At 31.6% G+C, this 27682-nt stretch overlaps 2 protein-coding genes across 2 annotated transcripts; one reads left to right on the top strand and one right to left on the bottom strand.

Moving 5' to 3' along the window:
- The first annotated feature begins 12572 nt into the window (after positions 1 to 12572).
- On the top strand, positions 12573 to 18049 carry LOC106765211 (ABC transporter B family member 13). The gene is made up of 10 exons (XM_014649748.2): positions 12573 to 13000; positions 13144 to 13198; positions 13345 to 13520; positions 13616 to 13816; positions 13922 to 14181; positions 14252 to 14565; positions 15029 to 15252; positions 15365 to 16151; positions 16239 to 16480; positions 16574 to 18049. The coding sequence occupies exons 1-10, from the start codon at positions 12743 to 12745 to the stop codon at positions 17795 to 17797; spliced, it is 3741 nt and encodes a 1246-aa protein (XP_014505234.1). The 5' UTR covers positions 12573 to 12742; the 3' UTR covers positions 17798 to 18049.
- Positions 18050 to 19638: 1589 nt separating this feature from the next.
- Positions 19639 to 27589, bottom strand: LOC106765154 (vacuolar protein sorting-associated protein 35B). The gene is made up of 22 exons (XM_014649668.2): positions 27374 to 27589; positions 27210 to 27306; positions 26988 to 27111; positions 26679 to 26867; positions 26183 to 26276; positions 25923 to 25979; positions 25745 to 25834; positions 25523 to 25645; positions 24355 to 24429; positions 24223 to 24282; positions 23645 to 23761; positions 23309 to 23548; positions 23170 to 23235; positions 22887 to 22976; positions 22716 to 22805; positions 21876 to 21965; positions 21581 to 21649; positions 21136 to 21216; positions 20939 to 21046; positions 20580 to 20683; positions 20187 to 20300; positions 19639 to 20110 (listed from the first exon to the last, which is right to left on the bottom strand). Exons 1-22 carry the CDS (start codon positions 27464 to 27466, stop codon positions 19900 to 19902), a joined length of 2382 nt encoding a protein of 793 aa, XP_014505154.1. The 5' UTR covers positions 27467 to 27589; the 3' UTR covers positions 19639 to 19899.
- Between the last annotated feature and the right edge of the window lie 93 nt (positions 27590 to 27682).

A 27682-nucleotide genomic window follows, 5' to 3' on the forward strand; every position in this document is an offset into this window, starting at 1 on the left:
AACAGCGTAGATGTTAACTTGGATGATAATAATGATCCAACAGTGAACCATGTTCATCAGAAACCGAAACAAATGCCTTAAAGTGGTACAATAAAGTCAGGTCCCACATCGCTTTGTATTTTGTTTGGCTTTTCGATATTTTAGAAACTGATAAAAAGTAATGTTTCACGTTATCTTCTTACCCCGTTAATTAATATTCCAAAAAGTAACCGTTTAATACAAATAGAAAATAGACGTTTTCAATATTTTAGAAACATAAAAGGTGTCTTTTAATTATAGAATTACATTTTATTTTAAAGTTTGAAGTGAAATAATCTAATTATATAACATGTCAATGTCTCATAGATTTTTTTCCTTCTAAAATTTATCACTTATCTCCCTTACAAATCTAAAAGACAAAAAAAAAAAAAAATCATTTCTAAAAGACCATGAATATTTTAAATGCTTATACTTTTCCTCAATGAAGTTAAATTTTTGAAAAGGAAAGTTACACTATTAACTTATGATAATTTAGAGTCACTTGAATAAAATAACAAATAATAATATCTAAAAAGACTAATGATATTAAGGACTAAAGTGTAAATTGATAAATTTTTATATTATACCATATTAAACTACAAAATTTATTTTTTTATAATTATGTTATATAATTGCCGATTAATTTTGAATTAAACAGTTTAAATGATCATTTACAGTATAAATATGATCATGCGTTATTCTTGAGATATTGTGATTGTGACCAGTAAGTTGAACTGAGTCTTGACAAATAAGTCAAACTATCAATTTATACAAAAATTACCTTTAATACAAATTACCTTAAAACAAAGCATGATTATCATTAGTTCGTTGTCACTAATCCAAAACTCATTCTAAAGTCTATGAATACATATTTAAGATAAAAATGTACGTGATAAAATTTAAGATACATTAATAGTTTAAACTGTCAAATCTTAATTGACATGAACCTTTTATGTGTAACCTCAAAACATTACAAACCATCGGTAAAAATAAACAATAAGATAAAAACAAACATTTTGACCACAAACAACTTATACAACAATAAACAATTCAACTTATTTCACACCAATAATTATGAATAAATATATACTCAAACTATTAATTAAAAGCTAACTTATTCATTTCTCGAGTTTTTTTATTTGATATTATATTTTTCAGACTGATTTAATATATATTTAAGTGTTTTTATAAAACTCTTCAAACTAGTTCAATATATATTTACGTGTTTATTTTAAGTCTAACTTAAAATGAAGTATGTCATAAAATCTCGATGAATGATTCAACCTATTTGTGTTCATTCAGTAGAATTTCATGGCCCACAAATTACCGAGGCAACAATTGGGCCCATATTTAACATTATTATGACAATTTCCTCAATCTCAAATTCAAACATTGACCAAACTTTCCATTTAACTTTTGTTTTTGTTAAGAGGATAAAGTAAAGTTTTAAATATTGAATACTTTATAGAAAAAAAGAAGATGGAAATAATAATAATAATAATAATAATAATACTTTATAAAACTAAAAGTTAAATGCATAGTTGTAAGTTTATTTTACAAGTGTCTTGACCAATCATAACATGAAATGTGAAAGTTTCCTCATTGGTCATTACTGTCCTTGTCAGTTTTAATGCCAACCACAAGCAAAGATAATGGGTCCAACTTTTTACAACCTTTAAAAGGTTTTAGTATTTGTTTTTTTCATTTCAGAATATTCATCTTAAAATGTAAATTTTACATTTAAAATTAATTTTTTCTAGAATTTCTATCACGAGTTTATTTTTAAAAGTTATCTCAAAAAATTAAAAGAGAAAAATGAATATGAAATATCATTATTGACTTTAACTTTTAACAAAACTATTAGATATCACATCATTTGTTCGAATATAGAATTAAAGTCAATGATTTAAATTGTATTGTATTATCTCAAATTTAAATGTTGTTAAAAAATTTAAATATTAAGTTGAATCATTCGTCTAAATGTTTGGAATAAAATACTTCGATATTAAAATTAATTTAACATTGATAGTAAACATTTAATGTAATAACGTAAGTAACCTATTTTCTTATTTTAAACATCTATTTTATAAGTTTTAGAATAAACTTTTAATTAATATTAACTTAATTATAATCTAATAGTTTAGCTTTGATGACTTTAAGATTAATGTTAAGGAATAAACGGTATTAATCCATGACCAATCGGTCTGTCTAATGACTAATTGGTCTGACCGGGCTCGCTCATTCAAAATCAATATCTTAGAATTTTTATTTGTGTTATTCTTTACTTTTTATTTTAGACAAAACGGTTTTATTATTAGGTGTAAAGGGTACAGAACTGAAATTTTTTGATAAAATCGATGTTTTGTTTTTGTATTTTTGGATACATAAGTACAAATCCATGTTTTCACGAACAAAAAGATTGGACATGATCATTACGTCACAGTTCCTGTGTGGTACGTTGTACTTGAATTTGTGTTCTGTGTTTGTTTGCGAGGAGATAAGAACCTTCAGATAGTAAGTATGAGAAGGATAATAATATTTAGAAAATATTTTTTTAATATTATTTACGTATTGTTTTGTAATTAGTTTAAAATTATTTTATAATTTATAAATATCATTATAGATCAATCACATAATAATATTGAAATATTGTAAAAGAAATATTATTTAAGTATCATTATTCATGTTAAAATTGATTCTGTGATTTTCATTCTGAATGTGTTCTAATTTTGAGTTTTCTTTTTTGTATCAGGTTTATTGTGGTGTGTTTTTAGTCAGATGATGTAAATAGAGTGGGCACAATGAGTATTTGTAAGTTTATCTTGTTATATAAATATTTTCTAAACTAATTAATATTTTTAATTAAATAAATTAAAATAATTATTACTGTTTCGGTAGTGGATCCAGTCACACTCACCTACACGTTTACTTCTCAGTCCTCCAAGCCGTCCGGTCACAGATGCCTCCTCTCCAACCTTCAACCCGTCCGCCTCCTATGGTTCTTCTCCGGTAAAGGTCGGTCGGCTACCTGCCAAAGATACTCCGACGCTCAAGTTAGAATTAAGTTCGTTCGGTTACTCGGTTCTCAGTATTAAATGCGATTCAATTCAAGTTATCTACCTCCTACTGTTGACCCCTATATATAGTGTCAACTTTGGGCCCGATGTTAAGGCTCTTATAATCAAGGCCCAATAACACCTTAATCAAGGCCCAAAAGCCATTAAACTCCTATTAAAATTTACTTACCTCAGGATCTCTCGGTCGTGACCGACCGGCCAATTTGGTCTCCTTTTACTGTTAATGCCGGGCGACCGCGGGTCGGCTTGCTGCCCAGTACTACTTCTTCTAACCAGTCCACGGCCGGACCGGGTGACCGGTAAAATTACCTTTTTATGTAAATTACATTTATAATTAGAATTTAATTTATAATTTTCAATGATTTAAATTACAATGTATAGCGATATAATATAATAAATTTAATATTTTAAAATATTTTTTATTTAAATTTTAAAATTTTAAAAGAAATTGTTAGCGGACTAATCTATTTTGCTTAGCCTTTGTACTCTTAGTTTGATAGAATAGACGAAATAGATTAAAAAGAAATTAAAATCTGTAATTTAACTCACCAAATTTTGACAGGCTAACGACTGATTTGTGAATCGTGATTCACTTTATCTCTATTTATTTAAGTTTTTAATTTTTTTTAAGTAATAAGTTACTTTTAAATAAAGAAATTAATTTTTTTATAATAAACTTTTGATAATCAAGATAAAAGAATTTCAAATATTCTAAATATACTAAAGAAAAAAAATAAAATTTCAAATGTATTTTCTTGTTTACATTCTTATTTCATTTTTCTTCTACCCTTTATTTACACATTTTTCTCTTAATCTAAGTTTTTACACCATTTTCTTCTAATTTATTGTACTCACTTTTTACACTCTCTCATCTTTGAGGAATTTTATCCGTTCTCCCTTGTTGTTATGTTGTTTTTTTTATTTTTATGATTTAAATTTTGTTATTATTAATGTGTTATGCTTTATTATTTCATGAATTTAGGATTTTGTTTATTTTGGATTGCAACACAGTCAAACATTCTCATCAGTGTTTTAAGTTAATTGTTAACATATAGTTATTGATAAAAAAAATCACTTAATTAGTTTTTATGAGGTCTTCTTTAATTGACACAGAAACACATTACAAATTTTAAACTGAAAAAAAAAAATTGTTTCGATACAAGAATGAGGAATGATTCCTTGAGATAATATTAACTTATGATTTAGCTGTATTTTTTCAAATAATATGGTATTCTTCTCATAAAATAGAATTTGTATAATCAAATATTTTTCATAAACTTCTACTTGAGAAAATAATTTCATTTAGATAAATAAAATATGATTGGTTTAATCAATCTCTATTAATTAAGGATGACAAAAAGAATTGAATTTTCAATTTGTTAACCCACACACAATTTGTTTCTTATACTCAAACAATTTGACATTACTAAAATTAAATGTAAGAAACTCATCTTACTTAATCTCATAACCAAAAACATTAAAAAGAACCTAAATATAAAGAATTTACTTGGTCTGAGAGGATGTTATATTCAAATAATAAGTAGATGCATAAATAGACATGTTTTGATATTTAATACAAAATTCATATGTAGATATAGATGTTATATTCAAATAAGTAATAAGTTATTCAAATGTAATCCGACAACCCGGTATCAGTTCGACAATCAGACATCAACCCAGTAGTCCACCTGACAACCTAGCTAGTTCAACAACTCAATAGGTCGGATTGTAAAAATTAGTTGTTATTGAGTAACGTGTCAACCCATCTAACCCATTTTTGGTTGGTTAAAGTCAAACCAGACTTAAACGGGTCGACTTAGTTAGTTTTGTCACTTCTAGTATTAATAATTGATAAATAATATTTGTGAGATTTACCACCTTATACAAATTTAATTATTCATTTAATTACTACAGTAGATCGTTTAGTCTAATTCATCTTTGATTTAAGAAGACTTAATAATTAAGCTATTATAGATTCTTTTATGAATGACAGTTTCTAAGCAAACTTGCTAATTATTTATGCAATTATACTTCCTTTATCATTATACAATTAATTTGGGACATTAACTGGTGATTCAAACTATATTTCTTTGGACGATGAAACTTGTCTCCATTGTCTCACAGACCAACCTTAACCATTATTAATTTGAAATCATATTTAGCATTTCGAGTTTACATCCATTTAATCTCACTCTTGTGCTTTGTATCAAAATAATACTTTATTCCTATATGTTTAGCCATCGGTTGCGTCTCAACACATTTATGAGAGAACGAAATAGCTTTAGATTTGAGTGATTTATCATAATGTGATGAATTTTAGAAGTTGTAAGACATATAATCATAAACAATTATTTCTACCGAAATTTAATTTTAAGAAAGAAAATAAATTATTTTATTTAAAATAGAAAGTTAAACCATACAATATTTTAATTATTTAATACAAATATGCTTGAAAGTTAAAATAATAATAATTTAAATATAATACATTTAATTTTTTTAAAATTTAAAATCCTAATCCAAACACGAGGAGAAGTATTTGTTATGATCAAAATTTTGAAGTGTGGAGATCCTTGAAGCACGTGGACCAACTACTACAATAATGAAAAAGACCACGTGCAAATCATACTCTAAAATATAATAATGGTATAATATTTTGTGTCGGATTAGTTTAAAATCTACAGTTTAATTTAAGACTAATTTACTATTTTATTTCCAATATAATACTATGTTATAATATTTGAAATTACGAAAATTTTCCGCATGTCTTTGAAAGTGTAATTTATCACGCACTGGTTTACAATTTTTAAAAAACTTACAACTTAAATACTCGTCTTAAAGAATTAAAATAATAACGGATCATCAACACTAAATATAAAAGAGCAAAACATTTTTAAAGGCTTGTTTATATTTTTCTTAATTTCAAAATATTAACATTTTTCAAGAACTGAATGCTACTTTATTGTTACCTTAGAATATAAAATAAAAGAAAAATCTCTATTGATAAAAAAAAAAGAGTAAACCAATAATAACAAATAATATTGTATACAACATAATTATGAATAGGTTGATATATTCTTTTTATTGTTTTAATTATCCGTTTTCGATCAATTTTAGTTTTTGATCCATAATTTTTTCACTTAGTTTTCAAATGTTTTGATGTAAGTCTTTGTAATTAGTTTTATTTTTACAAAAATAAAATAATCGAATGCGATGCCATAAAATAGAGAAAGAGGAAATTTTTAGAGCAAAAGTCTACAAAGAAAAAAAATGTATTTAAATTTAAAATAAAAAAAATTAAAAGAATTCTTGGTGGAAAATTACAAGACGTAAAATATATATCCATAATAATGTTAAAAATTAGAAAAATAAAATTAGGCACATAAGTAACCACTCATTATTAATTATACTATTTATCGTCACATGGCTGTGAGTTAGGACGGTGCCTTTGCCGGCTATCCATTGGGCCACGCCATTCATCATGTCTACCACTTACACTTTTCAAAATCACACCTAATACATGATAATTTATAAATAAACCGTATTATTAAATATTGTAAATTTTAAAAAATAATAATTCAACATTTTGTTAATATAACGATAATTTAAGACAATAATAGCTAAATAAAAATAGTTATAATTGAAAATTATTTTATCTGTTTCTTTTTCTACTTCACAATAAATTCAAAAGAATAAACTATTAAAAAATAAAAGAAAATAATAATAAAATTTAAAAAATTTATTATTATCCTAATTCTTATCTTATACCTCTTTTAATTTACAAGTAAATGAATTAATGCAAGTAGTAGTTATTATATTTGTACTTTGAAGTGAGAGCAAACCTTATAAGATATGATATTATCTTACAAAAGTTCGAAAAACATTTCAAACAATGTGTTTCAGGCTTTTTCTTAATACATTATTCATTTTTTTTAATTTAATTTAATTTAAAACTCCCATATTTAAATGTCTAACTTAGATCCCTAACTTAGAAAATATGTTTTTCAACTTTAAAAACATGGTTAAAAGTGGTTATATCTGGTACTATTAATCATATGCGTTATTATTAATTTAAAGAAAAAAATCACACTACTATCTATTATTAAATGCCGTATATAATATAATACTTATACTTGTTGACTTTATGATAATCGTATTATTTATTTATTTCATTAATCGATGATATAAATCTTTTTTATATTCCCACTGTGTATGATAATTAATCTACAAACTTTTCACATAAGACAAACTACACTGTAGCAAAGAGGTTATTAATTTGATCATCAAGTACAAGAAATCGATCAACGGTCATACTCCTCTGAACGGCTATTTCTAAGGACACAATCCAACGGCAGTCGATAATCCGGCGGTCACCGTCCTACACTATTCTTTTCCGGTAACCGACCGCAGCAAACGGTGACTTCCTTTTAAACATTCCAAATCATTAAATAAAATATGCACCATATGCGAAAAGAACATTATCCCGAAAAACAGATCCTATAAGAACGTAGATCCATTGCATGCATATATAGAAAATAATCATCTCATTTTCTTGATATCAAATATAATCATCTTCTTTTACACTTCATCTTATTCTCTCCATGCATATATTTCAATTTTTTTTATGATACTGTCAAAATTTTATAAATTAAAGAAAAGTTTTTTTTTTTTTTAGATTTTTTCTGAATTTATTTGTTTTCTGAATGAACGAACGATCGCATTGCTCTTGTATAAAATTAGGTTTATAGAAAAGATACCTTGTGTGGTTGTGGCAACAAAATGAATGGTGTTTTGAAACCTCACCGAGATGAACAAAGAGTTATTGCTGCAAACAACCAAAACAGAATGAAAATCCAGAAGAACAACCTTAGAAACAAGTTCATGTCAAATCCTTGTTACAATGTTGGAACCTATGCAGGTTTCATGAATCTTCCTCCTTACCCATTTGATCTGTCTTCTTCCTTTTACTATCATCACCCAAAGCAGCAACCACCACTGCTTCCTTTACCCACAGTTTCTGCAAGTGTTGTTAACAGTGGAAAAAACAGAAGCAAAGAAATTTCCAACCGAAAACCAAAGCAAACCATGAGAGAGGATCTCAAGAAGAAACCCACGATGGAGCTTCGTACAACTTCTATGGCTTCTACGCCGTCGTTTAGGTCAACGGCTATGGCAGGGAAAGGTTTTGGCTATGGCACCGAAAACGTGGATTTTTCCAGTTGGGTGTTCGATTTGTCACCGCCACCAAGCAGTTTGCCGGTGCCAAAGTTTTGTGTGAGAAGATCAAAGCTTAGTTCCAATGCAGAGACTAATTAAAGATTAGCGTGTGGTAATTATTAATTAACATACGACATCTACGATGATGAAGTTGTTTTTCCTTGTTCTTGTTATCAATGGTGTTTACTTGTTTTGTTTGTGTGAACCATCGATGTTTTTTAATTTGGGGCACACCAATGAAGTGAGTTTCTTTTTATGAAGTTGTCATTTTACTATTAGAAAGATAAATTAATTAGTTAATTCATAATTTCACTTGTTATATATTTCATGTTATATAACAGATTTTATATTTTGATGTTTTTCTTATATTTTATACATATAACAGATTTATATTGCTAGAAAACTAATAAAAGAGACTAAACTATGTAAAAAAATATTTTTATGGAAACTAAAAATGTGAAAATTTTCAATGTAAATATTAAAACGAAAAATTAAAGAACAAAATGTTTAAATTTTTACACCATGAACAAAAAATCACCCATATATTTTAACGGGCTATTTTCAGGCATCCTTTTTGTATTGGGTGAATTTCTATGGACCTTGTTGAATACTTAAGTTTTATTTCTGATTTGATTGATCTATAATTATCAAAATAATTAAATATGTATAAATTTTAACTAACATAAATATGATGACTAATTATAATTAACCATGATATTTACAGAGTTAATTTGACCTGTACTTGTTGTGTAGGATTGAAACACTAGTTATAGTATAGTTTACAAGTTTTAAATGTTTATCTATTATGAATTAATTACATATAAAGACATATTTATCATATGAATACATAAATTAAAATACTAGTCATATATATGTAATTAATTTATCAAAATATAATGTCATATTTCAACCTGTTGAGATGTAATTAATTGATATGAAATCCGAAATTATGACAATTTCTAATGTAGAAAACAATTCTTAAGTTGTTAATTAACTTATTTTTAACAAACTTTATCTTGGTTTTAAGTTATTTTTTCTTCGTAATAATGTTTCATTTATAATTTAATTTTAATGGAAGTAAGAAAAAAAAACTCATAAAATAACAGAAACTGATTATGAGTTGATAGATTTTTTTTTTCAAACTTAAAAAATAATAGATATAATTTTTTTAATCATATAATATTTATCTTGGGTATTAAATGATATTCTAGATGGATATTTGAATTAGAATTAATAAATTGTGTAAACAACTTACATGTCAGTCATAAACAACATTTAACAATTATTAAAAAAGTTAACATGTTTGAATTAAGATGAATATATTATTTTTTTTAATGGTGGAGGTAAAATATATCAAAATTTGGAACAAAGACAAATATAAATTTCACGTCAAAATTTTAAAAACTAAAAATATATTTAATCATGATTTTTAGTAGATTTTTTTATTGTTACTTGAAAACCCCTTCAGAAAAAGTTGTATTATATAATTATTTATCATGTCTCTGGTTTACTCATTGATAATAATTAATTAATATGTTCTATATAATTATTTCAACATTTTTATTTAATTATTTGAATTGTAATTAAGACTGACTCAGTATTATTTTGATTCAGGTTGATTTGACTGGATTTTGTTTTAACTGAATTTTTTATTTTGATTAAGGTCGATTTAGCAAAATTTTAATTGGATTTAACTTGGCCAAATTTTGACTAAGATTGATTGGGTTGAATTTCAATCTAGGACATCTTGATATAATTTTGATTGAGGTTGGCTCAACAAAATTGTAGATTGAATTTCAACTGGGATAGACTCAACAAGTTTTTTATCGGGGCTTATGTGACTATGTTTCGGTCTAGATCGACTTTTAGTTGGCACCGACTCCGTTGAATTTGGACTATGGCCAACTCGGCCAAATTTTGACTATTTCTATTATGCCCGCTCGGTCGAATTTCAGTTGGGTCGACTCGACCAATTATCGACTAAGGTCGACTTGGTTGAATTTTTTTATAGACCTTCTTGATTTATTTTTTACTGCGTCGACTCGACTAAACTTTTGTCGATACTTTCTCGATTGAGTTTCGATCGAAGATAACTCGGACCAACTTTTCAATAGAGAAGACTAAGATCGATCTTTAACTAGAAACGACTAGTATTGGAAACAACTTAAACACACTTCATTTTGAATTCTTTAATTAAAAACATATTCAATCTAAATCTAATTAAATTGAAAAATCCAAATATAATTAAATGAGTTGAGATTTAAATTTTTAAAATCTATTTTTTTTAAATCCAAATTATGTAAATTGATTGGATTTAAAATCTAAAACTATATATTTTAATTTAAGAAAATCTATTTAAATGAATTTAATATAATATATATTTGAATCATTATAAATTGATTATCAAAATTTGTATAAAAACAACATAAATGACAAGTTTGCTCAAAGTTAACAAAGTTTGTGGTATCGCTTCTTTATGGAATTTGAGGTATTTTGTACATTAGCAAACACATATAAATAAATAAATAAATAAAAAGACTACACCATAAAACTTTATGTACTTGGGTATTTCCAATAAATGCATCATTTCTTATATTTTTTTTATGCAATATATCTTCTAATCGAAATTCAGAAAGAAATTAATATCTTAAAATTTATTCAAGTGATTGTCTCAACGTATAAACTTTTATGTATATTATGTAGAAGCAAGAGGTGAACATAGCTTCAAAGGTATGTAGCATTAAAGTTTGGCAACTATATGTGAATGCAGTAAACCAGCATTCTGAAGTCAAAACCTACGTGACCAACAAAGTTTGAGCTAGTTAGACAAAAAAAAGTCAACAACACACTTTATTAAAAATATTCACAAGGTAAAATTTATATAGTATTCAATGTATCATATATGAGCTAGGCAGTAAAAAAGTACCTCTAAGATTAGCTTTTTCTTTTTAGTTTAGGAAAAAAACCAATAAAAAAAAAATAGTTCATTGACTTAATTGAACCTATTGTGTAATGTAATCTAGAAAAACTAGTTAGATAATGTGCAAGAAAATTGAAGTTTGATTTTTTATGGATAATGATTATTTTAACTAATTTTTTTCTTCTCTATTTCACATTGTTCTTTACTATTTTTGTTTTGATATTTTTCTTTATAAATATCAAACTTCGAATACTTTAATACTTATATTATATTTATTTAACACATATTATATAATAAAATAATCACAAAAAAGTGAATTTTTATATTTATAAATATAAAAAATAAAAAACTTAAAATTGGTTTTTGTTAAAACTATTTTACCTTAATAATAAATTGTTAAATGGTACTTTGACGTTGACAAGATAAAAAATTTTCATTTTGTCATGAAAATCATTTGTGGATAAATTTTTATGAATTTATTTTTCATACTATTTTAGAAAAGCTCTCATCAATTCAGATAAGATAAAAGAAAAATTCATTTTCACGTTAAAATTATTTCTAGATAAGTTTTTATGAATTTGTTTTTCGTACTATCTTAAAAAAATCACTTCTTAATTCAAATATTTTACGTATATAAATTTATATATATATTTTATTTGAATAATGATACTGTGATAATTTTTTTTATATTTTAACATTATTTATATATTATTTTATAATTCAAAATTATTTTATAATTAATAATATTAATCATAAACATTAACGTGTAACAACAATAATGATATTTAAATAGTGTTAAAATGTTGTTAATGTTGTAAAAAAGAAGCATTATCCTTTTTGTTTTTGTTCTACAAACACTTTTGTTTGTATTCTCAATCTCTTTAAGCTTAAGAAAATAACATTTTAACATCATTTTTTGACACAATTTTGACACTGCACACGTGTTAAAATGTGATTGGACGATTTCAAATTAAAAAAGTTGAGGCAGGGGTATATTCGGAAGAAAAAAACCAAAGTTTGTTTTTTTAATTTGAAATCGTCTAACCACATATTTTGACACATGTACAGTGTCAAAATGGTGTCAAAAAATAGTGTCAAGATATCATTTTCTTTAAGCTTATATGTTGGAGAGTTCCACCTACTACTTTGGATTAAAAATGGCCATTAGCAACCATAATGAAGTGAAGTTATGAACATCATTGTAAAGAAAAGCATGGGCTCATAGAGTGACAGGTAACATGATCAAACATGGTGCTCTTAGAACCACAAAATCGGCACAGAGGTTGTTGGCTTAATAATATTTTTCCCATAATATAGTTATGGAACCGAAGAGTTCGTTGGCATAGTTAACCTTAACTACTTTGTATTTATTGGCGGGAATAGACTCTGCTACACCAACCGTACCTCACGGGTCACTCTCTTTTACTCTCTATACTAACTTATCTTTAACATATAACACACTACACTCTATTTTCTTTAATTTTTCTATCTTCATCTTCAACATTCAAACACAATGGCTGAACTCGAACTAGCTCCCCAACAAGTCCTGCCATCTAAAACCGACCAACAAACCAAAACTGAGACTGTGTCGTTTTTTGGCTTGTTTGCTACAGCAGATTCAACTGACTGTGTCTTGATGTTCCTCGGAAGTGTCGGTTCTTGTCTCCATGGTGCTGCTCTTCCTGTTTTCTTCATTTTGTTTGGTCGCATGATCGACTCTTTGGGACATCTTTCTAACAATCCTCACAAATTGTCCTCGCGAGTTTCTGAGGTGCTGTGTCACCATCTTCTGGAATATTGTATTTTCTTACGTGCATGAGATTCTATTCTATCGTGTTTGTGTTAGAGATGGAAGTGTTTTATGTGTATATATGTGATGGATGAAGTGGGTTTTGGTTTTTTTCTTCATTGCAGCATGCTTTGTATTTGCTCTACCTTGGTGGAGTTGTTCTGGTATCTGCTTGGATGGGTACGTCTTATAACTTGAACTTCATTTCTTTCTTTCTAAGTAATGCTTCTAATGAAGGATGGTTCTTCTGGGTGTTGTGTTCCTCAACAAACAACAACCCTTTTACAGCATTAACCACATGATCAGTTTTGGCTACTATTTTTCAGGTGTAGCGTTCTGGATGCAAACAGGGGAGAGGCAAACCGCACGTTTGCGTTTGAAATATTTGCAGGCAGTGCTAAAGAAGGATATTAATTTCTTCGACAACGAAGCAAGGGATGCTAATATCATTTTCCACATCTCAAGTGATGCAATACTGGTACAAGATGCTATTGGTGACAAGGTGTGTGACGTGGTTGAAAGAAACTATGTTGTTTTAAGATTGTTGAGATTGGTTCTTTAGTGGTGAAATGCTCTTGTTCATTGTGCTGAATGCAGACAGGCCACGCCATTCGTTATCTTTCTCAATTCATCGTTGGATTTGCCATTGGATTTACCTCAGTGTGGCAGCTCACACTACTCACCTTGGCTGTGGTTCCACTGATAGCTATAGCTGGGGGAGCTTATACAATAATCATGTCTACTTTATCAGAAAAGGGTGAAGCAGCTTATGCTGAGGCTGGGAAGGTTGCAGAAGAGGTAAATAAATAAACCTATCTGTGAATTGAGATTTTGTTCAGAGGCTATTTCAAGAGTTAAATTGCATAACATATCTCTTTCTTTCCCAATGTTTGGGTGGATCAGGTGATTTCTCAAGTGCGTACTGTTTACTCATTTGTAGGAGAAGAGAAAGCAATCGGTTCATACTCAAAGTCTCTTGATAATGCTCTGAAACTGGGCAAGAAGGGTGGTCTGGCAAAAGGGGTTGGAGTAGGCTTCACGTATGGCTTGTTATTTTGTGCTTGGGCGTTGCTTCTATGGTATTCTAGCATACTCGTGAGGCATCACAAGACAAATGGAGGAAAAGCGTTCACAACAATAATCAATGTCATCTTTAGTGGATTGTAAGTACATCAGAAACTGCTATTATGATCATATCGTATGATATCTCACATAACTTTTGCTCCTTTGAAGTGCTCTTGGTCAAGCTGCTCCAAATCTTGGTTCCATTGCCAAAGGGCGTGCTGCTGCAGCCAACATCATGAACATGATTGCGTCCGCTTCAAGCAATTCTAAGAGGTTGGATGATGGCACTTTCGTGCCACTGGTTGCTGGGGAAATTGAATTTCGTGAGGTCTGTTTTTCTTACCCCTCAAGAACCAATATGATCTTTGAAAAATTGAGCTTCTCAGTGAGTGCTGGCAAGACTATAGCAGTTGTTGGTCCCAGTGGTTCCGGAAAGAGCACGATTGTTTCACTTATTCAACGGTTCTATGACCCCACTTCAGGTAATAATTAATATTACCATTTAAGAGTTGGCTGCATTTGAAATTTCCATGCCCCTTTATGGCATGTTGGAACAAGTAGGAGAGTGATACACCAAGGTGGAGAGAAGAAAATGTAGGGACAAAATTAACCTATGTCAAACATACCCCACATTTTTATTTAGTGAATACATTCATTTGACATGAACAAGTATAAATTTTTGTATTTTTTTAAATAATAATAATACTTTGACAGAGTTTTGGTTTTTAAAATTTTAAAATTTAATGACACTTGACGTATTAAAAAAGTATTTTTGTCACATTGCCGTGTTAATGTATCTTTACTTTTTTTCAAGAAAAAAGAAAATAAAGAGTAAAAAAAAATAATCTCAAATGAATATAAAAAAATTTATGCATCCAGTTTTTCTTTTTGTCAATGAACAGTTCAATACTTGGGAGGAGAGGCTAATGCATTAATTTTCACTAGGTAAGATCCTGTTGGATGGATATGACATAAAGAATCTCCAATTGAAATGGTTGAGAGAACAGATGGGCTTGGTGAGTCAAGAACCAGCACTGTTTGCAACAACAATAGCTGGAAATATTTTGTTTGGAAAAGAAGATGCAGACATGGATAAAGTCATACAAGCTTCCATGGCTGCAAATGCTCATTCTTTTATTCAAGGATTGCCTGATGGTTATCAAACTCAGGTTAGTTTTGCAATATCATAAGTTCTCTGACCTGTAGAAATGTGTGAATTATCTTCAACAGCTTCATAATATCTTTGTTCTACTTAACATAATGACACTGTTTTTTATTCAGGTTGGAGAGGGTGGCACCCAACTTTCAGGGGGGCAAAAGCAAAGAATTGCCATTGCAAGAGCAGTGATCAGAAACCCAAAAGTATTGCTTCTAGACGAGGCCACAAGCGCTCTAGATTCTGAATCAGAGCTCATTGTCCAACAGGCATTGGAAAAAATAATGTCAAACAGAACAACAATAGTTGTTGCTCATAGGTTGTCCACTATACGCGATGTAGATACAATTATCGTGTTGAAGAACGGCCAGGTGGTTGAAAGTGGAACTCATTTGGAATTGATGTCCAACAATGGAGAGTATGTGAATCTGGTGAGTTTGCAGGCATCACAAAACCTCTCAAACTCAAGATCAATATCTCGCTCTGAAAGTTCAAGAAATTCTAGTTTTAGAGAACCTTCAGAGAACATGACCTTAGAGGAGCAGCTGATGTTGGACACGACAGGAGAAATGCAATCAAGTGAACAACACTTGCCATCAAAGACAACCTCAGCTCCGACAATATTGGATTTACTGAAACTGAATGCTCCAGAATGGCCTTATGCAATACTTGGGTCGGTAGGTGCAATATTGGCTGGCATGGAAGCCCCTCTCTTTGCACTTGGAATCACTCACATTTTGACTGCATTTTATTCTCCTCAGAGTTCTAAAATCAAGCAAGAAGTAGATCGGGTCGCTTTTATATTTCTTGGAGTGGCTCTTATTACTATACCTATTTATCTATTGCTTCACTACTTTTATACATTGATGGGAGAAAATCTCACTGCCCGTGTACGTTTGTTAATGTTCTCAGGTACTCCATGGCTGCAAAAGCTTTGCTGTTATGCATTAACTTTTCTGAAATGAGAAACTTTAATTTAGTCTTTGGACCCATTTGCAGCTATTCTCAACAATGAAATTGCATGGTTTGATAAGGATGAGAACAACACTGGCTCACTCTCAGCCATGCTAGCTGCTGATGCAACACTAGTGAGAAGTGCTCTGGCTGACAGACTCTCAACCATTGTGCAAAATGTAGCTCTCACTGTCACAGCTTTTGTTATTGGCTTCACATTGAGTTGGAAACTAACAGCAGTGGTTGTAGCCTGCCTTCCCCTTCTCATAGGAGCTTCTATCACTGAGGTTAGCTTCATAACGCCACTTCTCATTCAGTGTCAAAAAAAACATTTTTCCTTCTTTAGCAGAAGAATAGCTAAGTTGAAATTATTTTTGCAGCAATTATTTCTGAAGGGGTTTGGAGGAGATTACAGCCATGCTTACTCTAAAGCAACTTCATTGGCTCGTGAAGCTATTGCCAACATACGAACTGTTGCTGCTTTTGGCGCCGAAGATCGAATTTCAATCCAGTTTGCATCTGAATTGAATAAACCTAACAAAGAAGCTCTTCTACGGGGCCACATATCAGGTTTTGGCTATGGCATAACCCAGCTATTGGCTTTCTGTTCCTATGCACTTGGCCTTTGGTATGCATCAGTTTTAATCAAGAAGAAAGAGTCAAATTTTGGAGACATCATGAAGTCCTTCATGGTCTTAATCATCACTTCTCTGGCAATAGCAGAAACACTAGCTCTTACCCCAGACATTGTGAAGGGATCACAGGCACTGGGATCGGTTTTTGGCATTCTCCAAAGGAGAACATCCATCACCCCAGATGATCCCAACTCAAAGATTGTAACTGTTGTCAAAGGAGAGATAGAGTTTAGAAATGTAAGCTTCAAGTACCCTATGAGACCTGACATAACCATCTTTCAGAACTTGAATCTCAGAGTCTCAGCAGGCAAGAGTCTGGCAGTAGTGGGTCAAAGTGGTTCAGGGAAAAGCACGGTGATTTCATTGGTAATGAGGTTTTATGACCCTGATTCTGGATCAGTCCTTATAGATGAATGTGATGTCAAAAGCCTAAACCTGAGATCCTTAAGGCTGCGCATAGGATTGGTTCAGCAAGAACCTGCTTTGTTCTCAACCACAGTTTATGAAAACATCAAGTATGGAAAAGAGGAGGCATCAGAAATAGAGGTAATGAAGGCAGCCAAAGCAGCAAATGCTCATGAATTCATCAGCAGGATGCAAGAAGGGTACCACACTGAGGTAGGTGAGAGAGGGGTGCAGTTGTCAGGGGGACAAAAACAAAGAGTTGCAATTGCTAGAGCTATTTTGAAAGATCCATCCATTCTTTTGCTGGATGAAGCCACAAGTGCTCTAGACACAGTATCAGAGAGGCTGGTCCAAGAGGCTCTAGATAAACTAATGGAAGGTAGAACAACAATTTTGGTAGCTCACAGGCTATCAACTGTTCGTGAAGCTGACAGCATTGTAGTGCTGCAAAATGGCAGCGTTGCCGAAATGGGAAGCCATGAGAGGCTGATGGCCAAACCTCGAAGCATCTATAAGCAATTGGTTAGTCTACAGCATGAATCACGAGACCAAGAAAACCATTGATGAATTATTCATTTGCAATTTCCCAAGTAAAAGGGTACTTGCAATTTACAACTTGAATTGAGGCAAGGCCTAGTTTATTTTAAGAGCATGCCTGAATGATTTTTTCTTTATTTTCATACCACAATTGTTTTTATGTTTATATATACACAAGCGCTTCGAAAAATTCAAAGCCTATGATTGGATGCTTTATTGTAGAGTGCTACCATTTTTGCAATTTCTTGCTGAATTTGACAACCATTAAACCTTGTTTTTTTCTCATGAAAGCTCGATGAAAAAAAGGTATCTTTTGACCAAAATAAATCTTATAAAAGTGGTGGATACATGCATTGGTCCTTCTTTGTTACTAAGTATAGCTTCATCGTTTCACCTTCTTAATTTATGCACGTCAACATATCGAAAGGGCTACTTGCCAACCTTTTTTCCAATTCAGTGCAGATGTTTGTGGGATACTGTTGCGGACACTGCCACCCACCAAGTGCCAATTATATAGAATTTGCTTATCATTTCGCGCACATTAAATATGGTAGTTTGGGTTAATGAGTGAAGAAAAGTCTAGAGTACTAAAATGGATTAAGAAAAAGACCCTTGACCCATTTAGAACCATGAGTCTGTATACTCGCTTCTTATTACCAAGGCCAGCCGTGAATTATTACTACCAATGGTGTACGCCTTTAAAAAAATTAGTTTTGTTCGTTATCATTTACCCATTTATGAACTTTATACCAATCGAAAAGTTATTAGTGTTTTGATTTTTCATTTCAATGGTGTTACAGGAATTGTTGTTGGAACCAAGTTGTGAGATGATAGCATGATAGAGTTCCAACTTGGACCTTGGTTGTAGTTTGGTGGTGCGTGGCCAACCCTATCCTCCTCTTGCTAGGACATTAATGATTAAATATAACTAAAATCTTTTCTGCAGTGATAAGGTAGCATTTGAGCCAGCCTTATCTAAACTTTTGTATCTCAAAAATTAAGGCAAACTTTCTTTAATGAATAGTTGCCTGAAAAACCTATAGAGTTTCTAATTTTAAGAAAACGAGAATAAAAAAATACTGAATCAAATCTTAACCATAGTCCTCCCAAAAAGTAGGATGGGTGTATCGTACATGAGATTTTTTTAACATGTATACGTTGAGCATATTGTTACATTGTTGCAGACGAAAAAACTAACATATACAGAAAACTTATCTTATCCGATTTCATGTTCTTGTGTACAATTACTAACTTATAACATTTGTTTTATGTACAAACTACAAATATTAATTGTCGATGTGAATGTGATCATACTCGGCTATTTTGACTTCATCTACTACTTTTATACTTTGTTTAGACAAATCAATTTTAAAATTTAAATTGTAAAGGCATACATTACATAATTTTGGATTGCTTAAGGTGGAAAAACACATTAATGTAAAAGAAAAAAGGTAACATGAAATTTCACAACTTCAAATACTATAATAAAAATTTAAATAATTCCATTTTCTTAAGGTTCCCTATGCAAACACTATATTGTCATTAAACATTTTAATTTTTTTTATAAAAATACTTTTTCATCCAAACACCCCTCTACCAAATGCTATTATTATTTTTTCATCTGCTTTACTAATTCAGCAGTGCCGGGCCTTATGGTACGACAGAAAGCACAAGTAAGAATGATAGACTGCTATAGAAGGAATGGAAAAAGCCTTTTTTATGAGTGAAACTCTAGAAAGCAAATTGTAATCGTGCTTTAAAATGTCCTTGACGCCTCAGCGAACATGTTAATGCACGTAAAGAACATTCAATTCAAACAGCTTTAATTGACATTAATCTGCACATGCCAATTGTACTTGAAACAAAAGTAATGGTATATCTTCCTACTAATCTTCTAAGAAATATTAAATGAAAAAGTGAATACATTTAATATCTTGGAAATATTAAATACATACAATTTGTAGGAAGAATATGAAAGATCTATAATTATTCACTTTAAATGCAAACATTTTATAATGCACAAGTAGTGAACACTGATAAACCTTTGTTAATTTTGAACACTGACAACTACATGCTTGGTTTTTCATACTACTTCACATTTGGGCTTCTTGGATAAGTTAGGCGGGGATTTAGACCTTGATAGGGTCATATTTTTCACCAAGTATACCACCCTTCTGTTTTTGGAATTGGATGTACCTCAATGTGCTGGTAAAAAAGGCATCTGAGGCTGGGAGAGCTGATGCAGAGTCACTCTGCATCTCAGTCGTGATCAATTCTATAAGCCCCTGGATAGTAGCACTAGTGATCTGCGGGTTTCCTTTCTCAAAATAATATATGTACCTGGAAACCAATCATCCATCAGTAAGAAAGTCACGAGGATAGTATAATAAGCAGTTTTAGAGCAAAAGGAACCAACTTGTTCAGTATTTCAACAAATAGTGTTACTGGACCACTACTACCCCTTGCTACATTGGCCATTTGTTGAGCAGCATTTGCAATCCTCAAAGCACGCTTAAGGCAAAGCAACACCCTGTAATGAAACAGTCAACACCTTGTAATCAAACAGTCAACACCCCCATCCCAAAAGAAAGAAACAGCGAAAACAAAAGATGACAAGTTGAAGACTTTTCAGGAAACAGTAAAATTCTATATCAACTTTTAAGCAATTGTAAAACTGTGTATCAAATGTGCAAAGCCATAACACTTCATAAAGCTTGATTCAGAGGAGATAATTATTTTAGAAAGCATAAGCAGAGGCAGAGATGCATGAAACCGATCAAATTATCCCAATCAAACCAGTAGAGTATACCTTTCTCCATCTTTAATACCATCTTGATCATCAACCCAAAAGAGATGAGAGCATGCATAAACTGCTCGGCACTGATCAGGTTTCTTCAAAAGCTTTGCTGAATACTGTAGAAATAGATAGAAAACCATATTAAGTTTGACATGAATACATTTGCCACAATCCATTTTCTTATGAGCTGAAGTTGAATGATTGCCCTGGCATTTCCTTTCCCTCGAAAAAAGTTTTAAACAACCACATAAGAGGGAATATTCCTTCCCCATCCGGTCTCCTTTCATCCTGCCATCATTCCTCCTCCAAAGAAACTCTTAAAAAGTAAAAGGACAAGGGTGAAAAGTAAAAAACAAGTAACAGTACTATACCCCTGTTGCCTTGTGTGTTAATGTATCCCTGTTCTCAACACCAAAGACGTTCATTCTCTGAAGAGACCCAATAATTAAATGAATTGCTGTTACCTGGGCTTTAGAGTCCTAAAACCAGTATGAACAGTCATTAGTAAAATCCATTTCTTAGTCATACTAAGAATATGTTAACATTGAATTGTTTCTATAATAATTACCGCAATTTCTTCTTCATATAATACAAATGCCTGAGTGAAAAATTCATAAGCAACAGGCTCAAGGTCGCAGTCATTAGCAGCCTGATAATAATATTAATAAAAGTGAGAAAAAAATACACTGAAACAATTCCACAAAATGAGAAGTGTCATAATCATCATAAATAGGCATTAAAATGTCAGGAAAATATTAAAATTCATGGTTGTAATAGTAGCCAAAAGTCCAGCACGAGTATAGCCCTTAAAAATCAATTCCCCACTCGGACTAAAATGTTAAACCTTCAATTTAATGGGGGGAAAGAATTGCCCATGAGAGAATCAGTTTTCAAGACCCAACTTCATTTACAAATCCCCTTCATTGGCTTGTCAGAGCTGTTTGGAAATATAAAGAGAAACAAAGGCGAAAGGCATCAGATTAGATAATTCAAGTTTGCAGGGTCAAGCATACCTCAGCACATTGCAGATACAGTCTTAACGCCAATTCAGGAGATGACACAGAAGAAAGAGCTTCAATTATCTGTAACAAAATAACTAATATTTGTCCATCACATGATAACAATATATGGTGCATACAACGTTATATAAATAAAAATAAATGACTTGATAGTTATGCTAATGCCATACAGTAGTTAGATAAAATAACTCCATGACAGTTTAGTAAAAAATGTAGAGTTGTGCACATGCAATTATAAAGATAGACATTATTCTCGTCCATCCCACTAAGATAATAAATTTTAAATCACCTCATTTAATAGCTGAAATATCTTTTTCGGTGTTGTAGGAACTTCTTCTCCAACTATATCTCCATCCTGGCCATGCAACTGCCTGATCAACTGCAGAAAAAACATGATTCATAAAGGCAAAAAGAGTTATTCATTGTATGTATTATTCTCAAATTTCAAAAAGTAAACCCCCCAATTAGAATTTGGCATACAGTTTAAGTAAATATTTTCAGACCTTGTTGCCCCAGCTATCAAGTATCCAATTGGAAGTAGAAAACAATGGATTTTAATAAATCTAATGAGTAATAATATTAGACACCATTAAAGCCACCACAAGGTTAAAAAATAATAAGGCATAACCATTAAATTACATATATTAAACCTCAAGATCTGAAGTTGAAGTTTATGCGACGGTACAAATATTGTAAGTGTTGCAGAATACTTCACAAGATAATGGGGTAATGATATTAGATACCATTAAAGCCCACACAAGGTTAAAAAATAGTGAGGCTTAACCATTAAATCACATATATAAAACCTCAAGACATAAAGTTGAAATTAATGCCACAGTACAAATATTGTAAGTGTTACAGAATACTTCACAAGCTAAAGGGTGGAAAGAAAATATTAAGTATTTGTGATTTCAAATATATACTTAGTCTCAAAGCTCTGCTGTACATGGTTAATAGGATCCTTGTACAACCATTGGCAGCTTTAATTGTGAAATATGGACCTCACAGACCAAGCAACTCCATTCATATAATTTTCAAACTATCATCACATAGAATTCAATTCAAGAAGCATGTTAAAGATGGTGTAGATAACACAAATTGAAAGAATAACATCGTTAAGGGAGGATACCCTGAGTGCAGAGAATATCAAGGAAGGAACTGTAAAAGGCAAGCGTCTTGGTCCTCCACTCATAATATGCTTCTTTACGGTACAAATTATCTGAAGGTCAATAAGATACGAAACACTTAATAGAAAGATACCAGTGAAATTCAATTTGACTCCGAATACACTCGTTGTTACCTTGAACATTTCCTCTGGTTCATCGTTATGAAACATGTGTATGAGACGAGCAACAGAATTTTGTTCCTCATTGAAATCTTCTTCGTCAACCTACAGATTAGACATAAAAAAAAGGGCTGATCTTAGGAAAATACTATATTTATGTAGGGAATAATAATAGAATATTTATGGGTTAAACATACAAAAAAAGTTGAATAAAAAATTTAAGATAACATATAATAGAGAACATTTTTATCCGTATAAACAAAATCCCAAGATATTCTAACAATACTCTCAGGCTCACCTCCTCCACAATTGTTCCATCCAAATCCACTATAAGCCCTTTTATTAATTCAAATAAAACTTCAACCTGCAAAGGCATAATGAAAACTGTTACATAGAAATAATTTTATTAGGTTGAGTCAAAGGCAAAAATAACATACCTTATCAGCAGTAGAGATGCAAGTGTTATTCTTCATAATACTTTGGATAATAACCATGGCCATGACTTTATTTGTTTCATGATCAAGATGATCCATTACACGAGGATAATTAGAAAGTGTCAATGCGGTCACAATATCATTGTATTTATCAAGTGGGGCACTTAAAAGTGCTACGACTTGCTTTGTAGCTCTACTGTCATCAAGCTTTGGTTTTCCAGAAAGCTTCTTCACACATGATCCCTGAACAAATTCCACAAAAGATGCAGATTAGAGCTAAGATGCAAATACCACATCTCAAAAAATGCTAGATCAAAACATGTTTGAAAAGTAACATACCAGTACTTGGTCCACATAATCAAATCGATCTGGATGAACACGGAGAGTAAATGTAAGAAGAGAAACATGCAAAGCAATTGCTCCTACAATAGGCATGTCAGCTTGTGCTTCTATCACCTGCAATCAATAGCAGGTATATGGTTTGGATTGCGGCTCCATAGTCTATAAAATAAAAGGTATATCTAGTATCTAGTAGGCACAAACCAAGAGACTATAATCAATATTTAGTTTTTCTCATTCAGAGAGTTGAAAAGAACTTCCTGTAACACATAAGATCATACAGATGCCTATAATTCAAACTACTTGAACAGTGCACTTTAAACTTGTACAACTTTTAAGCATAAGATTTCATAAAAGTTTTAAAACAAGGAAAAGAAATCCGTACTAAAGGAATAGTCGAGGTACCACTACACGAACTAAATTATCAAAGGGAAATATTTATCATTAAGGGAAACAGCATTTGCAAACACCATCACATTTAGTTCCTTCATTGTCCATAACTTTACCAGGACATCTTTTCTGCAGTTCTCCCAAAATAAGCACTATAAAAGTTACAAACTGGAGGAAATCTGGCTTACCCGGCCTATTGCTGTGCTTAATTTGGCAAATGCTTCCACTTGCAGAAATTCAGGCAATACCTGAGGCATAAATGATATCAATCAATAGCACGTGGAAACTTAATTTTTGACAAAAAAGTGCATCAGACTTACTTCAGTATTAGAGGCAGCATAATTTGACAACCTGTCCATCAACTGAGAAAGCACTGTTTTGATGTCTACTGTGGGCTGCAAATACAATCAAGTTAGTCAAAGAGTAAATAAAAATGGATATCAGCTTTAAAAAAATCAGATAGATAGAACAGAATTGATCTTTGAGTATCTTCGGTATAAGGACTAGGAATGCTATCAAATGATTGATTAGTGGTCCTAGCAAATTTATGATGATTCACTGACCAAGTTAATTGATAGTGAGAAGCAAAACCTTTCATGAGAGTTGAGATAAGTACAGAATGAATCTATACGCATTTGCAATAGATAGAGGAATGGAGAAAGACAATTGCAACCTATACAGAGTCAGGTAACAACAGAGATTGAAGATCCAATATACAAACTGAAAATAATTTCTGAAAAAATAATCTAGGGCAATAAATAACAAAGAAAGACTTTATTCTTGAAAAGAAAAGTAGGTAAATATGTATAAACTTCAACTTTAGTTATGAAGCTGCCTGAACAAATGCTGCAGAATTGGACAAAAGGCACAGGGTGAAGTGACCATGAAGTCCAAAGGAGTGCGTAAGAAAGAGACAGCAGTTCACTCAGTTCTTGAAGAATTTATGAAATTCCACTTCAATAGGCAGAATTTCAATATTCTTGTTTTATGCTCAACCAAATTGCTTAGAGATTTTAAATTCACTTGTTCAGTATCCAAGCAAAAAATTTCTCTTAAATAGTCTTAAAATTTACATTGACCACTAAAATCTCTTTAAGGGCACTGTAAGTATGTCCGATTGTTCGTCATTAACCATAACACGTGCAATAATTTTATGCTCTGCATTCACGGTGTTATCAAAATTTAATTGAGGGTCAGTAGTCACCATTCCAAATTGCCTAAATTCATGACCAATCAAATATGTGATAAACTTTTCAAAAATCATGGAGCATCAAATAATATTTAACCTTAAAAGGGGCAATTATAATGTATGTTTCATTTCATTAAAACTTCTAAAAAACAAATCTCAAGAACGGATTAATATAATATTAACAAAGGGTTAAAAAATCAAAAAGTATAGTAAGGCCTCTCCAAGGTTGACTGATCAAATATAATTAATCTCAAGCACACAAAAAGGTTATCTATTTCCAATCTAATCATGCTACCCACCTGCAATTGGGGGCAAGCACCTAACAGTGTCTCAAGTGTCTGCAAATGGTACTCGTCAGGAAAAACCTGGATTATACACTCCATAAGATAAAATTGGGCAAGCTCATCATTACAGTTGACAACCTGCTCAAGCCAATTTAGACAGCTGAGAGACATTATGACATCAAGGGTTACAATATGAGAAAAAATTACATTTTGGGGAGAAAATGTACTTTATTAGACCTGCTCTAATACACTTGGAAGGACGATGTCTTTGTACATCTCAAGGTTCACACCCTCTATCTGACTCAGAACATGCAGATTCTTCCCTACCTAATAATTTGAGGAAACAAAATCACGTAACTTATCTTTCTATCAAAATGTATAACACAATGCTTGATCAGGAAATAGTTTATATTACAAGATCACGAAGCTCGTTCCTTTCTTTTTCCCTCTTCTCTCTTATCCGACTGGGTCCCTGCAGACCAGAAATCCCAATTGAAGACCTCAGCTCAGGATCGCCAAAGATTAAGCATGATTCACAAGCACCATAACACCTGCATGGCCAGAAATCATGTTCTCATGATTTATTTTTACCTCAATGGCTATGGCATGCAAGTACTGTGGTGCTATGCATCTCATAAGATAAGATTAGAAAAGAGTTAAGGAAGTTCAATGAACCTGATGCTGCAACTGCAACCGAACCCAAAGCTTATTCATTTCTGTGAAATTCTGTAGAACAAACTCAACTGCAACCATCACATCCTTAGATTCCCTGCACGACAACAGAAGCACCTATCAATATCCACCGTTTTAATTTTTGTTCACTCAGCCCCACACATAATCCCAAAATAAATAGTCCATATTGAAAATTGATACCAAATACATGGGAAGAAAATTTGAGAAAGATAAAAAGTTATCTTTGTAGTGACTTTCTAATTACTGCATGTTTATTAAATGAAAAAAAAAATCTAAATCCTCCTACCAATCTTCCAATTTACTATATGAAGAAAGTACTGAGTTTTTTTATATTATCAAGAAATTACATACATTCCATTTTTCTCTGTGGTTTAGTGGGGTAATATTATAGGATATAGCATTACTCTGATCAAAATGATAGACAAGCATGCCACATTCAAAAACTACTAATCCATCAGAAACCAAATAACAGCCTTACCCCTCTTCATCTTCATGTCCAATATCAGGCAACTTATCTTTACTGACTTGAGAAAGGTAGCTCCTCAAAAACAGACCGCGAATTGGATGCTGAACAGCGCGACACATTTCCACTAGATCTTTAAGAACATCCCTTACTGGAGCATCCTTGCTTCTAAGGTAAGCAGATCCTACCGTGCAAAGCAGATACCTGGCAGTAAATCACCAACGCAAACATAGAGACCGCACAATCATTCAAATTGAAATCATAAGCACGAGCATTGGTACTCGATACTCAACAACAGTGGGGAAAATTGCAAAAAACGCTCACAGTCTAGGCAATATATTTCCAGCGTGCTGAACAAGCTCGTATAGATCAGCAATTGCAACGCCGTGTCTTCTTTCGTCTTTGAAGAATATCTCCAGCCTCCGAAGCTCATCGAAGGCTCTCATATCTATAACGGAAACACCGAATGCAACAATTGAATTGAAAACCTAGAAGTTCGATTAATTACTACATGTGATGCGAATTATAAGAGAATATTTTATTTACACAGTTCGTAGTATTTGTGCGGTGAGAGCCTAGAAGTTCGAAGCTCCGATAGCATCTGCGCAGAGTATTTGAGAGCGTCTCTGAGATTGTCTTCATCCTGCGAGAGCGAACCGTGACGAATTGAGAAGGGGAATGTATTAGGTTACGAAGAAATAGGAGAATACCAGTGCGCGATGCATGAAGAATGCGTTGTGCTGAATCCCGGCGATACCCTCGGCGAGCCATTTTTCTTCGTCCTCGAATCTCTCTGCAATCATTCTCTTCCAGTTGCGCGAGATCGCTCGTCTACAGTCACAGGTTAGAACCCACCACCGCGATGGGGTTAGTACGAGACAGTTGAATTGAATCGCTGGAGAAGATTCTTGACGCCAAAAAACAAATAAATCACGTTGAATTCAAGAAATTAAAAATATATGTAATTTAGGTATCCAATTTTAATTTAGATTTCAATTTTATTAATAAGATGTTAATTA

This window comes from Vigna radiata, chromosome 6 (genome assembly GCF_000741045.1).
Source record: "Vigna radiata var. radiata cultivar VC1973A chromosome 6, Vradiata_ver6, whole genome shotgun sequence".
In the NCBI taxonomy this organism is placed as follows: domain Eukaryota; kingdom Viridiplantae; phylum Streptophyta; class Magnoliopsida; order Fabales; family Fabaceae; genus Vigna; species Vigna radiata.